This window comes from Pelodiscus sinensis, chromosome 1, assembly GCF_049634645.1.
Source record: "Pelodiscus sinensis isolate JC-2024 chromosome 1, ASM4963464v1, whole genome shotgun sequence".
NCBI lineage: Eukaryota > Metazoa > Chordata > Testudines > Trionychidae > Pelodiscus > Pelodiscus sinensis.
The window spans coordinates 513,218-526,764 of NC_134711.1; the positions used below are offsets into that span (position 1 = coordinate 513,218).

The following is a 13,547-nucleotide window of genomic DNA, read 5'->3' on the forward strand; positions in this document are numbered from 1 at the left end:
GGCAGACTGTGACCCTAAATCTCAGCCCCTTGCCTAGGCTGCCTCCTCCATGCTCCCAGACCGAAAAACTAACTCACTTCCAGCCCTGCCCCCAGCCAGGGCTCCACTCCCCTTCTTCCCATTGTTCCGCTCCCTGGGAGATAACTGGTCAGACAGGTTTGAAGCCCCCTTGCGTAATGACTCATCCCCTGCCTGCTGGGCCCTGCTGCAGCCAACAGCCAGTGGAGGTCACTCACAGCCCACTGCCCAGCATAGCAACCAGCAAGGTACCCCCCACTACGTCACAGAAAGAAAGAAAGAAAGAAAGAAAGAAAGAAAGAAAGAAAGAAAGAAAGAAAGAAAGAAGGTTGTGTGGGGGTAGATAGATAGATAGATAGATAGATAGATAGATAGAGGGGGGTGTGGAGATAGATAGATAGATAGATAGATAGATAGATAGATAGATAGATAGAGGGGGGGTGTGGGGATAGATAGATAGATAGATAGATAGATAGATAGATAGATAGATAGATAGATAGATAGATAGATAGATAGATGGGGTGTGTGGGGATAGATAGATAGATAGATAGATAGATAGATAGATAGATAGATAGATAGATAGATAGATAGATAGATGGGGTGTGTGGGGATAGATAGATAGATAGATAGATAGACAGACAGACAGACAGACAGATAGATAGATAGATAGATAGATAGATAGATAGATAGATAGATAGATAGAGGGGGTGTATGGGGATAGACAGATGGGGAGTGGCAGAGTGGGCTCTATCAATCAGTTCGGTGGGCTGGATCTTGGCCCAGCCCTGGCCTGCAATAGCCCTTGTGGTGCAGTGAGGAGCGGAGGCAGAACCAGACTATTCCATGCCGGAGGGCGGAAGAGCCAGGGCCGGACTCGCCACGCGGTAAGGGGGAGGGGCAACATTTTCAGACGCTTCCACATGACTTAGGAGCCTACATCCTATTTCCAAAAATGACTTAGGGACGACAGTGCCTTGGCAAGTCAGTGGGTCTTTAGGCTTCCGGGTGCCTAAGTCCCTTGGGTACTTTGGAAAAGTGACCCCCCCCTTCTTGTAAATCTCTGACCCTCTGGTCTCACGTCCCTCCTGCAGCGAGGCGGTGGGGAAGGCATCTGAAGTTACACCCCGCCCCCCCCACTCGCTCACCCCAGCCTGAGCTGAATGAGCCTCTGGCGAACGCCCAAGCGCTGAAGTCTGGACATGCAGTACCCAGGTAAGAGCTGCATCCCCACCCAGGCAGTCACCAGCTGCTCTGGCGTCCCACCCCAGGGCAGTCTGGGGCTCGCTGCAGCAGCTGGGGTGGTTTTGGGGTAACAGAGGTGACAAGGGGGAGCCTGGGGATGTTAAAATGCGGTTAATTGACTAGTCAGGTAGTCGATAGGCACTTCCGCCTTCCCCCTTGGAAATGTACAAGGGCCCCTGCTTGGCCCCTGCTGGGGCTCTTGTACATTTCAAAGGAGGAAGGGGAACTCCGGGGCCAGGGGGAGTCCCGCTGACTCCGGGCTGCACGCGGGTACCTTCTTTGAAATGCACCAGAGTCCCCAGCGGGGGCCATGGAGCCCGGGGTCAGGGACTCAGAGTCCCCCGCTGACCCCGGGCTCCCCGGCTGCTCCTTTGAAACGCGGAGGCCACTCTCCTGGCTGCTTCTCCTGCATCCTCCCAACCTCAGCCTGTGTCATGGCTGCCCTCTGGCTCCCCGCGTACCCTCTGGGCTCCCCTATACCTGAGCGTGGCCTTGTCCCAGCCGGGCTGGCTTTGCCCTGGGCGCCTGGCCAGTCACAACCACCCAGCCAGCCCATATTCCTGCGCTCTCAGGGGTCAGAGACCGGCCCCTGGCTATGGGCCAATTCCTGAGGTGCTGGGCTTTTTAAAGACACATAACAAGGTCCCCGGGGGAGCAGAACGGGCCCTGCACCCCGCTGCGGTGCTTGGGGGGGGGAACTGGGATTCCAGGGAGACACGCGCCTGGATTCACATCTCACTGGGGTCACCGTCTCCCCACCGGCATCTCACCCCGCCCCAGCGGCTCCTGCACCCAGCCCGTGTCCTGTGGGCGAGCTAGAGGCAGCGGTTGGTTTAGGAAGCGCTGTCCGAGCTAGACTGGGGGGCACAAGGGACAGAGAAGCCACCGGGTCCCTGGCTCCATGGCTCCTCCCCGTGAATATGTCGCACCGTAGTGCTAGCCCGAATGGGCCTGGCCCAGCAGAAGCCCGCTGGAGACAGCCTCACAAACGTCCCACGCACCAGCTGCACCCTCCGCTGCCCTGCCCCTGCCTTACCCCCTGGGCTCCTGCTGGGCTGCCCGGGGCAAGGGGGGGACCTCTCCACTGGCCGTGGCCTCACCCGCCTGCCTGGCTCTTCCCCAGGGGCCAGCGGCGTGAACCAGCTGGGAGGCCTCTTCGTGAACGGCCGTCCCCTGCCACCGTGCAAGAGGCAGCGCATCATCGAGCTGGCTGCCGGGGGGGTGCGCGCCTCGGACATCTCCCGGAGCCTGAAGGTGGGACGCGGGGCGGGGAGTTCGCCGCGGTTCCCAGCACGTGGGCGGGGTCAGCACAGGCCAGGGGGCTCAAGCTTCCCCAGACAGTGGGCAGTGCCCCCCCACACTGCCCCAGCCCCCTCCCATGTCCCTCTGTCCCCATGGCCCTGCCCATGCTGCTGCTCTTCCCACCCTCCTCCACCTCTCCCCGCTCAGGTCAGGGCTAGGGGCAGCAGGGGGGGTGCCAGGCCAGGGCTAGGGGCAGCAGGGGGGGTGCCAGGCCGGGGCTAGGGGCAGCAGGGGGGGGTGCCAGGCCGGGGCTAGGGGCAGCAGGGGGGGGTGCCAGGCCGGGGCTAGGGGCAGCAGGGGGGGGTGCCAGGCCGGGGCTAGGGGCAGCAGGGGGGGGTGCCAGGCCGGGGCTAGGGGCAGCAGGGCAGGGTGCCAGGCCGGAGCTAGGGGCAGCTGGGGTGGAGTGCCAGGCCGGGGCTAGGGGCCTCTCCTGCTGTGATTAAGATCTCGGGTCTCCTCTGGCTCTAGAAGGTGAGTGAGGCAGAAAGGGGTGGGGCCTCAGACAGAAGGGGTGGGGCACGGGTGGGGCTCCAGGCAGAAGGGGTGGGGCTCCAGACAGAAGGGGCAGGGCAGGGTGGGGCTCCAGACAGAAGGGGCGGGGCAGGGGTGGGGCTCCAGACAGAAAGGGTGGGGTAGGGGTGGGGCTCCAGATAGAAGGGGCGGGGCAGGGTGGGGCTCCAGGTAGAAGGGGTGGGGTAGGGGTGGGGCTCCAGGCAGAAGGGGCAGAGTAGGGGTGGGGCTCCAGACAGAAGGGGCGGGGTACGGGTGGGGCTCCAGGCAGAAGGGGCGGGGTAGGGGTGGGGCTCCAGACAGAAGGGGCGGGGCAGGGTGGGGCTCCAGACAGAAGGGGCGGGGCAGGGTGGGGCTCCAGGCAGAAGGGGCGGAGTAGGGGTGGGGCTCCAGGCAGAAGGGGTGGGGTAGGGGTGGGGCTCCAGGCAGAAGGGGCGGAGTAGGGGTGGGGCTCCAGGCAGAAGGGGTGGGGTACGGGTGGGGCTCCAGACAGAAGGGGCGGGGCAGGGTGGGGCTCCAGGCAGAAGGGGCGGAGTAGGGGTGGGGCTCCAGGCAGAAGGGGTGGGGTAGGGGTGGGGCTCCAGGCAGAAGGGGCGGAGTAGGGGTGGGGCTCCAGGCAGAAGGGGTGGGGTAGGGGTGGGGCTCCAGGCAGAAGGGGCGGAGTAGGGGTGGGGCTCCAGGCAGAAGGGGCGGGGCAGGGTGGGGCTCCAGGCAGAAGGGGCGGGGTAGGGGTGGGGCTCCAGGCAGAAGGGGCGGGGTAGGGGTGGGGCTCCAGGCAGAAGGGGCGGAGTAGGGGTGGGGCTCCAGGCAGAAGGGGCGGGGCAGGGTGGGGCTCCAGGCAGAAGGGGCGGAGTAGGGGTGGGGCTCCAGGCAGAAGGGGCGGGGCAGGGTGGGGCTCCAGGCAGAAGGGGCGGGGTACGGGTGGGGCTCCAGGCAGAAGGGGCGGGGCAGGGTGGGGCTCCAGGCAGAAGGGGCGGAGTAGGGGTGGGGCTCCAGGCAGAAGGGGTGGGGTAGGGGTGGGGCTCCAGGCAGAAGGGGCGGGGCAGGGTGGGGCTCCAGGCAGAAGGGGCGGAGTAGGGGTGGGGCTCCAGGCAGAAGGGGCGGGGCAGGGTGGGGCTCCAGGCAGAAGGGGCGGGGTACGGGTGGGGCTCCAGGCAGAAGGGGCGGGGCAGGGTGGGGCTCCAGGCAGAAGGGGCGGGGTACGGGTGGGGCTCCAGACAGAAGGGGCGGAGTAGGGGTGGGGCTCCAGGCAGAAGGGGCGGGGTAGGGGTGGGGCTCCAGGCAGAAGGGGCGGAGTAGGGGTGGGGCTCCAGGCAGAAGGGGTGGGGTAGGGGTGGGGCTCCAGACAGAAGGGGCGGAGTAGGGGTGGGGCTCCAGACAGAAGGGGCGGGGCAGGGTGGGGCTCCAGGCAGAAGGGGCGGAGTAGGGGTGGGGCTCCAGACAGAAGGGGTGGGGTAGGGGTGGGGCTCCAGGCAGAAGGGGCGGGGCAGGGTGGGGCTCCAGACAGAAGGGGCGGGGCAGGGTGGGGCTCCAGGCAGAAGGGGCGGGGTACGGGTGGGGCTCCAGGCAGAAGGGGTGGGGTAGGGTGGGGCTCCAGACAGAAGGGGCGGAGTAGGGGTGGGGCTCCAGGCAGAAGGGGCGGGGTAGGGTGGGGCTCCAGGCAGACGGGGTGGGGTAGGGCCTAGCCTCCTGGCATGGGGACCTCACACACCACCGGTGTCCCAGCAATCACACAGCTAGTGGCCACAAGGAGGGGTGTCCGGGACAGCCGACGTAGAGGCTGAGGGGCAAAGGCCACGCTGGGCAGGCCCAGGGTGGGGGGCGGAGCAGAGAGCTGAGGGAGGCTGCTTGATCCCTCCGGATGCCCCCACGCCCCAAGCGGAGCCCCTGCCTCAGTCTCCCTCTCCTGCAGGTGTCCAACGGCTGCGTGAGCAAGATCCTGGCCCGCTACCACCAGACCGGTGCTGTGGGGCCCATGGCCGGCGGAGGCAGCCAGCCCCGCATGGCTACCCCAGAGGTGGTGGCCCGCATCGCGCAGCTGAAGCGGGAGCGCCCGTCCATCTTCGCCTGGGAGATCCGGAGGAAGCTGCACTCCGAGGGCGTCTGCGCCCGCGACAGGACGCCCAGCGTAAGCCACCGCTCAGAGGGGCCGCAGGGTTGCTCTGGGGCTGCTCCGGGGACCAGTCTGCCGTTGCAGACAGCCTGGCCCTCGGATCCCGCAGGCTGCTGGGAGCTGATCCGCTGCCCTGCCTGTGTAGGGCGTGCCACGGGTGTGGGGGGGGGCCTCAGGCACAGCTGCCCCCTCCAGACTCGCCACCCAGCGGCACTTTCTCACCGCCCCCCTAGAGAAGGGGGCAGGCAGAGACGGGGCAGGGCCTGCTAGATGGTTGGGTGAGGGCCTCCCATGCAGAGCGGAAGGAAGTGGGCCCGGTGGGGGGAGAAGTGGACTGCGAGGGGAATGTGGGAGCAGGGGTTAAGAAATGGCTAGAGAATAAGACAGAGAATCACTTATTCCCTCTATATAAATCCATGGTACGCCCACGTCTCGAATCCGGCGTACAGATGTGATCGCCTCCTCTCCAAAAAGATTTCTTGGCCTTGGAAAAGGTTCCGAAAAGGGCAACAAAAACGATTCGGGTCTGGAACGGGTCCCATATGAAGATAGATAAAAAAGACTGGGACTTTTCCATTCAGAAAAGAGGAGACAAAGGAGAGGTCGGATAGAGGTCTATAAAATAATGACAGGTATGGAGAAAGCGAATAGGGAAACGTTATTTACTTGTTCCCACAAGATAAGAACTAGGGGTCACTCAGTGAAACGAATAAGTAGCAGGTTTAAAACAAACAAAAGGAAGTTTTTCTTCTTACAACGCATGGACAACCTGTGGAACTCCTCGCCGGAGGATGTGGTGAAGACCAGGACTTTAACATAGTTCAAAAAAAGTGCTAGATAGATTCAGGGAGGTCAATCAATGGCTAGTAGCCAGGATGGGCAGAGATGGTGTCTCTAGCCTTGGTTTGTCAGAAGCTGGAAATGGGTGACAGGGGAGGGATCATGTGAGGATCCCCTGTTCTGTTCATCCTCTCTGGGGCTCCTGGCACTGGCTGCTGTCGGCAGACAGGACGCTGGGCTGGATGGACCTTTGCTCTGACCCAGCCTGGCCGTTCGGACGTTCTTATGGGTTAGGGGTGGGCAAGAGGGCCTCCGTGGGCCGGATCCAGCCTTCCACTTAGGGCCTGGGGCCAGGAGAGCTGTGCGGAGCTTCCTTCGCCCTGCCGGGGGCATGGGTGCCTAGTGGGAACTGGGGGAAAAGGGGCTCCCCCAGCCCCTGACCAAGCATGGTCTGTGGGTGGGGTAGCCCAGAAGCATCCTGGCCCCACCCCTTCCGGTTTAGGCCCCGCCCCTTCTGGGCAGCCCGGGTCCACTTCAGAAATCCTTGCCCATCCCGGAGTAGGGCCAGGGGTGAAGTTACTGCCCCCACAGACAGCGGGGATGGGGTGGAATGGCCCGTCTGCGTCAGGCCAGTGCCATCGACTGGGGGAAAGCCAGCCTGGTTGTGGGGCATCCCCCTGCCGCGGACCAGGGCAAAGCAGAAGGCCCTCGCCCGGTTGAGTGGCCAAATCTGCTCGTGCCCCAGGCTCTCCCTCGGCACCGGGGCGAGCGCTCGGCTGGGGCGATCCCCGGGCAGACGGCTGGGCGAGTCTCTTGGACGGGCCCCAGACAGAGAGGGGCTAAAATGCCGCAGCCGAGGGTCAGTTTCTAATCCCGGGGCCCCTGCTGTAGCTCTCCAGCTCCCATCTCTGGCCTGCAGCCGGGCCCGCCGCCGGTATTGTGATTCCCTCGAAATGGAAGGGCTTCCCCCTGTGGTAGGAATACGGGGCACCCCCAGACACGGCTCGGGCGCCTCGGCCATTCCAGGGTTCGGCGCTCGAGAGCCGCTTCGCTCCGGGGCTACCAGTGATCCGGACAGGGCCTCCAACGCTGCCCCTAAGCCATTCCCTGCCTCTGCTCTGCCCAGGTGTCCTCCATCAACCGGGTGCTGAGGAACCTGCAAGAGGCCACGTGGCTCGCAGCTGGCTGCATGACGGAGCCTTCGCCACCAGGTGAGGCCTGGCCCGGAGCCAGCATGCAACAGGAACATGCTCTGACACGCCACCGTGGCGAGACACTCCCATGTGCCCCCCTCCCGACCACACGCACATCACTACCCCACTGGCAGCTCCTCCCGTGGCCCCCTGGTGCAGCAATGTGCCCCTACCAGGGCCCCCCGCCAGGCCGCGCTAACACAGAGCTGCTGGGGAGTGACTTCCTCCCCACGGGGAATGCATCAGAACAACCCCCTCCTCCTTGCCGACTGGTGTTCTCTGTAAGCTGAGCGCTTGGATGGCTGCCCGCTGCCCAGCTAATCAGCAGCACGCCCAAGCAGCCCACAGCTGGCAGCATGTGTTTCTACTGGTGGTGCACATCCACACGTGCCTCGGTGCATGGAGCAAAACTTATTCCGCACACAAATGAAAAAAAGAGAGGGAACATTGCTGCAGACCCAGATTTTAATCCTAACCTCATGAAGCTCTTCACGCATGGAGAGCAGGTGGTCTGGGACCGTATCAGCTGCTCATGCTTAGCTTGGTGGGGGGGCGGGCAAACACAGCACACACAGTCCCTAAGGGGTTGGGAATCTTCGGCCAGCATGCCTCATCCATAGCCATATGCAGAATATGCAGCTGCGTGGGGCACCTGAAAATGTGGGGCACCCCTGGGTCTTAATGTCCACCCCCCTGCCTCTTCCTATCCCTGCTCTGTGGCTCTGCTGCCTCCAGAGAGGACCTAGTGACAAAGCCTGGCAGAGCACTGAACCTCTAAAAGAGGCAAGGGAGCCATGGAACAGCCACCCTCAGGTGCAGCCTGTCAGTTTCTGCATTGGCTGTAACAACGAGATGCCTTGTGGCACCTGCTATCGTGAGCTTTTGTGGGCACAGCCCACAGCCCAAGTGGAGCAAAAAGCAGGGGGCTCTCAGAATTATAACAGAACTAGAAGGGAGGGGAGAAAAGTGCCTGTCAGTGGCAGTGCCGGTGCTGACGCGGCTAATTACGTGGGCTGCCAGTGTCCCTACTTAGCTTTGGATGTCACTGAGGTGTTGGCTGTAAGGCAGGCTGGTTTACTAATGGGCCACCTAGTTTGTGTCTTTGTTCAGGCCCAGGAAAACTGTCCACTCTGCAGAGGAAGGTCAAAGTCGCGCTCTCTGTAGTGGGCTGCTGAAATGCCTTTGTAGAAAAACGGCTGCTTTGAAATCCACGACTGAGCGCCCAGGCAGGTTCAAATGTTCCCCTCCAGATTTCTGTTACCATCCCGGAGGCCTGAGCTGTGTCCATGTATCCTTCGGCGCAGAGACATTTCGGTTTGGCCGATATTAATGGCAGAGGGGCCTGGCTGGCACTTGATGGCTGAGATCTCGTTAGCGGATGTGCATTTGTATGAGGCCCTGATGTAGTGGCTGATGTGGGGAGGGCCTGGGGTGGTGTCGTTTGCGCAGAGGTGTGGACAGAGCTGGCAGCGGGTGTGTTGCAGAGGCAGGTTCCTGGGTGAGTGTGTCCGGGGTGTGCTGTGTAGCTGCTGGAAAGGGTTTGCTTCCGATTAGGGGCTTGTTGGTGCGTCTACGGGACCAGAGTTTAAAATTCGCGTTAAGATATTTCCCCAGCGTGTTGCTGAAAATGATGAACTCGCATCTTTAAAAAAAGTCACACCCCCCCCCGCCCTGCTGCCTTTGGGCACAGGGGCACCAGCATACCAGCCATGTGCAGGGCCCCATGCGTCCTAAGGGCAGCCCTGCCCCTCTCTCCCCGTCCCCTCTCCCAGGTGCTGCAGATGTCCCCTGGCTGGGAGAAGCCAGATCCCAGGTCTCAGCAGAGGTGCTCGCGTCCCAATGCCCCCGGAAAAGCTCAGCCCGGGGACCCCTGCCGGGCGCCCAGCACAGAGACAGGACGATCTTCTCGCGCCAGCAGGCAGCGGCCCTGGAGACAGGTGACTGGCGAGGAAGCGGAAGCCGCGGCCTGGTTGGCAGGCTGCCGGGCACACTCCGGCCAGGGGACCCGGCACGGGCACGCCCCCGACTCCCCAGCTGCAGAGCGTGACTCCAGCGCGGGCGGGTGGGCAGCAGGAAGGCGCGTTCCCCCGGGGGCAGATTATGCCTCAGTCGTCCTCCGGGCAGCTGCCCCTGGAACCGCGGGTCTGACTCACATTCCTAAGCAGGGTCCCTGTGGGAATCTGATGGGAGGGGGGTGGAGCAGCCAGGAGCTGGGTGACTTGACTCCAGACTCCCTTCCAGAATTCCAGAGAGGGCCGTACCCCGCCACCGCCACCAGGGAGCGACTGGCCTCTGCCACCCAGCTCCCCGACGCCACCATCCGGGTAAGTGGAAAAGGTGCCGACCCCCCCACTCCGCCCCCCCGGGCTCTGCACATGCAAACCCAGCCCGGTGCCCGCTGGGGTTGGATGCTTGTGCACAGGACCATCCCTAGCGGGGGCAGGGCCCAGGACAAACCCCCACCCCAAGCCCCACCCCCGTCCCGCCTCTTCCCACCCTACTCCATCCCCAGGCCCACTGATGGGGGAGGGCAAAGGGGGCAATTTTCCAGGGGCCCAGTGGTTCAGAAGTCCCCAGGGTCCAGCCACTGGAGCGCTGCTGTGGCGTTCCAGGCGGATCTTAGAGCGGTGTGGGGAGATGGGGGTGCTGTGCAGCCGTGCTCCAGACAGAACTGGGGGGGCGGGGTGCCACTGAGGGACGGCTGCCCTTAGCCCCACCCCTTTTGCCTGAGGTCCCGCCCCTTCTGGGAGCATGGAGCACGTCCCTGCCTTTCCCAGGGGCCCAGCGTGGCTGTCAGCTCCCCTGTCCACCCCCACCGAACCCCTTCCCCCAGCCCTCTCCCAGCCTGGGCCAGGCCACTGCACGGACTCCCGCTGCTGCTGGTGAGCGGGGGGACACCCTTGCTGCTGGCCGCAGGTCCCCCCCTGTCTCCTGGGCCACACAGGGTCCCTCAAAGAATGGGGCCCAGGGGGGTGCCCCAAATTGTCCTATGACAGGATGGCTCTGGTTGTGCGAGCGTGAGAGCACGTGCGTGTGCAGAGCCGTGTCTGGGCTGAGACTTTTTTTTTTCGGGCAACAAGATGGAGATTTGGCGACACCAAAACTTTTCACAAATTTACGGCAGGTTCGCCAACTAGCTCCTTACAAAAATGTTTAAAAATCCCCCTCCCCCCATGAAAATGTTTCATTTGGGGGGGAACCATGTGGCTGGCTTGGTTCGAAATGACGTGTCCTCTAAAAATGGCCTGCTGTTTATTTTGCTTTTAATTTCAAAGGCATCATCCTTGCCCAAAATCGGAACGACACATTTTCTTCCACCCAAAAGGAGATTTTCCCCAAGTTTTCAACTTGCCAAACAGTGAGAATGGTGCGTTCTCAGTCTGCCCCCCTTTTCGGACTTTCCAAAATCGCCCGTGAACCAAAGGCTCTGCCATTTGCGTGACTCCCTTAGGGGGCGCGCGGGTCAGTGAGCAAACGAGCGTGCGATGAGCGTGCCTGCAAGGGACCCTGCCTGCCCGCTTGTGAGCGAATGTGTCTCAGCATGTGCGTGTGAGGCGTGCACTGGCGGCTGTGCAGCTGGGAAGGTGGCTAAATTAGTGAGTGTGACCGAGTGTCTGTCTGTCTGTCTGTCTGGCCCAGGAGCCAAAGGAGCGTTCTGTTCCCCCAGCACCTTGGCCAGCTACAAGGTGCGCAGTGTGTCGGGAGCTCAGGTTTCATCCTGGCACTTGTGCGCACACCCCTCCTCGTGCGTACACGAGGCAAGGCCGCCACCTGGAGGAGAGTGCAGGTGACAGCAGCTGACTTCCCAGTCGGGAGCTCCGGTCTCAAACTCAGTTGGCTGTTGCGCCGGGCCAGTCCTCAAATACTCCTAGTGAGTCAGGGGGCACCCCCCTCTGGCAAGGCTCCGGGGGGTGTCTCTGTGCGTTCTCCCCACCCCCGCATCTCTCCGCCTCGCCTGCCAGCCCGCGCACTGCCCTCCCTGTGTCCCTGGGTCGTCCCAAGGCCACGGCCCTCAGGGTGCGGGCTTGATGGAAGGGTTATGGGGGGCAGAGCAGGCGTGGGAAGAGGCAGGGTGGGGCGGAACAAAGGCTGCACGAGGGGGAGGGGTTCGGATGCCCCCGGGGCCGCAGGGCCAGCAGCCTGGCAGGGGCCAAACTGCAGAATTGCTCAGTGGCAGATGGGCCCGGGCCAGGAGTTCGAGGCCCCTGCTCTGTGTATCTCGTCCCGAGGCCAGAGCGCGTCAGTCCCTTGATGGCCAGACCCACGCTGGCCAGGCCATGGGGGGGCCAGATCGGATCGGCGACAAGAGTCTCACTCACACACTCAACATACAGACACATGCACAACACACACAGACATGCACACAACACTCAGAGACACACAACACAGACACGCACACAACACAGACACACACATGCACAACACGCAGACATATACCACAGACACGCACACAACACATACAGACACACGCAACACACACACGCACAACCCACAGACACACACAACATGCACACACTGACACACAACACAGACACACACACACACCTCTGGGAACTTGTGCCTGCAACAGTCATTTACTGCTGTGCAAAGTGGAAGTGAAACTGGTTCCCACGTGGGTCTGCGTGGCACACGCGTTGCACAGCTGCGAACGACCCACAGCAGAGCCATCAGCCTCGCCGCCCGTTCTCTCGCGCACACGTGGCGGGACGTGCCTCTTCGTGCCCCGTGTGGCAGGCGAGCAGCCAGCCCCGGTTGGGAAGGAGTTTCCAAAGGGCCAGAGTTTTGCCGGCCTGCCAGGTCACAGGAAATCAGCGCATGGGAGCCGGGCAGAACAAAGTGGGGGGGCAAGGTCTGAGGCTTTAGAGCTGTTCTCGGGAGTTGGCAGGGGGTGATCTCAAGCCCTAAAAATCATGAGCTGATGCAGGCTCTGAGTGACCGGGCAGAACCCATGCCCAGGTGTCTGGCCCCACGCGCAGGGTCTAGCTGCTCACCAGATTTGGGATCTGGAAGCAACTTTTCCCTGGGTCAGCTCGGCAGAGAGCCGGGGTTTGTTCGCCATCCTCGGCAGCCTGGGGCCTGGCTCACTCGCTGGTTTGGACTAGTGTAAATGGTGAAATCTCTCGCTGGAAGGTTTGAACCATGATGGGGGGGATCAGTAACTCAGCCAGAGGCGAGGGGTCTGATGCAGGAGGGCAAGGGGCCGCACCCACACACGCAGGGGGCCAGACGAGTCGGGTCTCTTGGTCCCTTTTAAGTCTACGAGTCTGGGAGTTTCTTTTCTCGTTGCCTTTCGGGGTCGCGTCGTCCTGCTTTGCACGCGTGTGTGGGTGCGGCCCGCCAGGCAGGGTGCCGGGGAGCACGGGGGAGTTGGGGTACGTCCTTGACCCTCTCCCATCTCCTGCCCTAGGTCTGGTTTTCAAACCGAAGGGCCAAGTGGAGGCGAGAAGCTAAGCTGAAGCTGGAGACGGACCGTGCAGGTGACGGTCCATGTGCATCGCTGGGCCGCGATGCTCCCATGGCAGCTTTGAAACTCGCGGCCGCTCGGTGCACCATCCTCTGTTCCCCAGCCAAAAGCTCTGGCCCTTGGCCAGCGGTCCACAGCAGATCTGTCCCCACCAGCAGGACACGGGGCAGCCTGTGTCCGGCTTCCCAGACATGCTGGCGGTCTCCGATGGGCAGCACGGTCATCGGGGGGGGGGGGGGGGGGGGCGTGTTTGTCTGTAACTTAACAAATAACGAGGAGTCCTAGAGCTTGTCGAATAACGACATTCGAAATAACTCCTGAAATCACAAAATCGAACGGGCATGTCCCCACGACGGGGGAGCCTCGAAATGAGTCCCAGGCAGGCTCCGTTATCATGGACCCGCTCCCTCGACTTACAGCCCCTGGGGAGTGATCACTTCGAATGACTCTGGGGAGGCGATATTTCGAAATAGCGGCACCGGAGGGGCCCCACGGCCGCTATTTTGAAATAAGCATTATTCCCTGACGAAAGCAGGAGGACAGATTTCGAAATAACCAGCCCCTTATTTCGAAATAACAGGGGGTATGTCTACACTACCCCACTAGTTCGAACTAGGAGGGTAGTGTAGACATATCCAGGCTTAGTAGTGTGGACGCTCTGTTTGTTTTTTGCGAAAGAAGGGGGGTTATTTCAAAATAATTCCCTAGCATAGACCAGGGCTTAGAGGCTAACAAAACCATATCGTAGCATGAACGTGGTTTACCCACGAAAGCTCAGGATTCGATGTATTTTTGTTAGTCTCTCAGGGTGCGTCTACACAGCATCCTAACCTCGAAATAAGAGACACAATTTGCGCTACGCGAATGGCGTATCTTATTTCGACTGAATTTCGAAAGAGGCGATTTTGAAATTCGGTGCATCTAC

General features: G+C 61.9%; 1 protein-coding gene across 1 annotated transcript; it reads left to right on the plus strand.

The window, feature by feature from the left end:
- The first annotated feature begins 1,217 nt into the window (after positions 1-1,217).
- Positions 1,218-10,315, plus strand: PAX4 (paired box 4). The gene is made up of 7 exons (XM_075924016.1): positions 1,218-1,230; positions 2,384-2,514; positions 4,985-5,200; positions 7,092-7,176; positions 8,931-9,095; positions 9,400-9,482; positions 10,283-10,315. The coding sequence occupies exons 1-7, from the start codon at positions 1,218-1,220 to the stop codon at positions 10,313-10,315; spliced, it is 726 nt and encodes a 241-aa protein (XP_075780131.1).
- Positions 10,316-13,547: the final 3,232 nt, after the last annotated feature.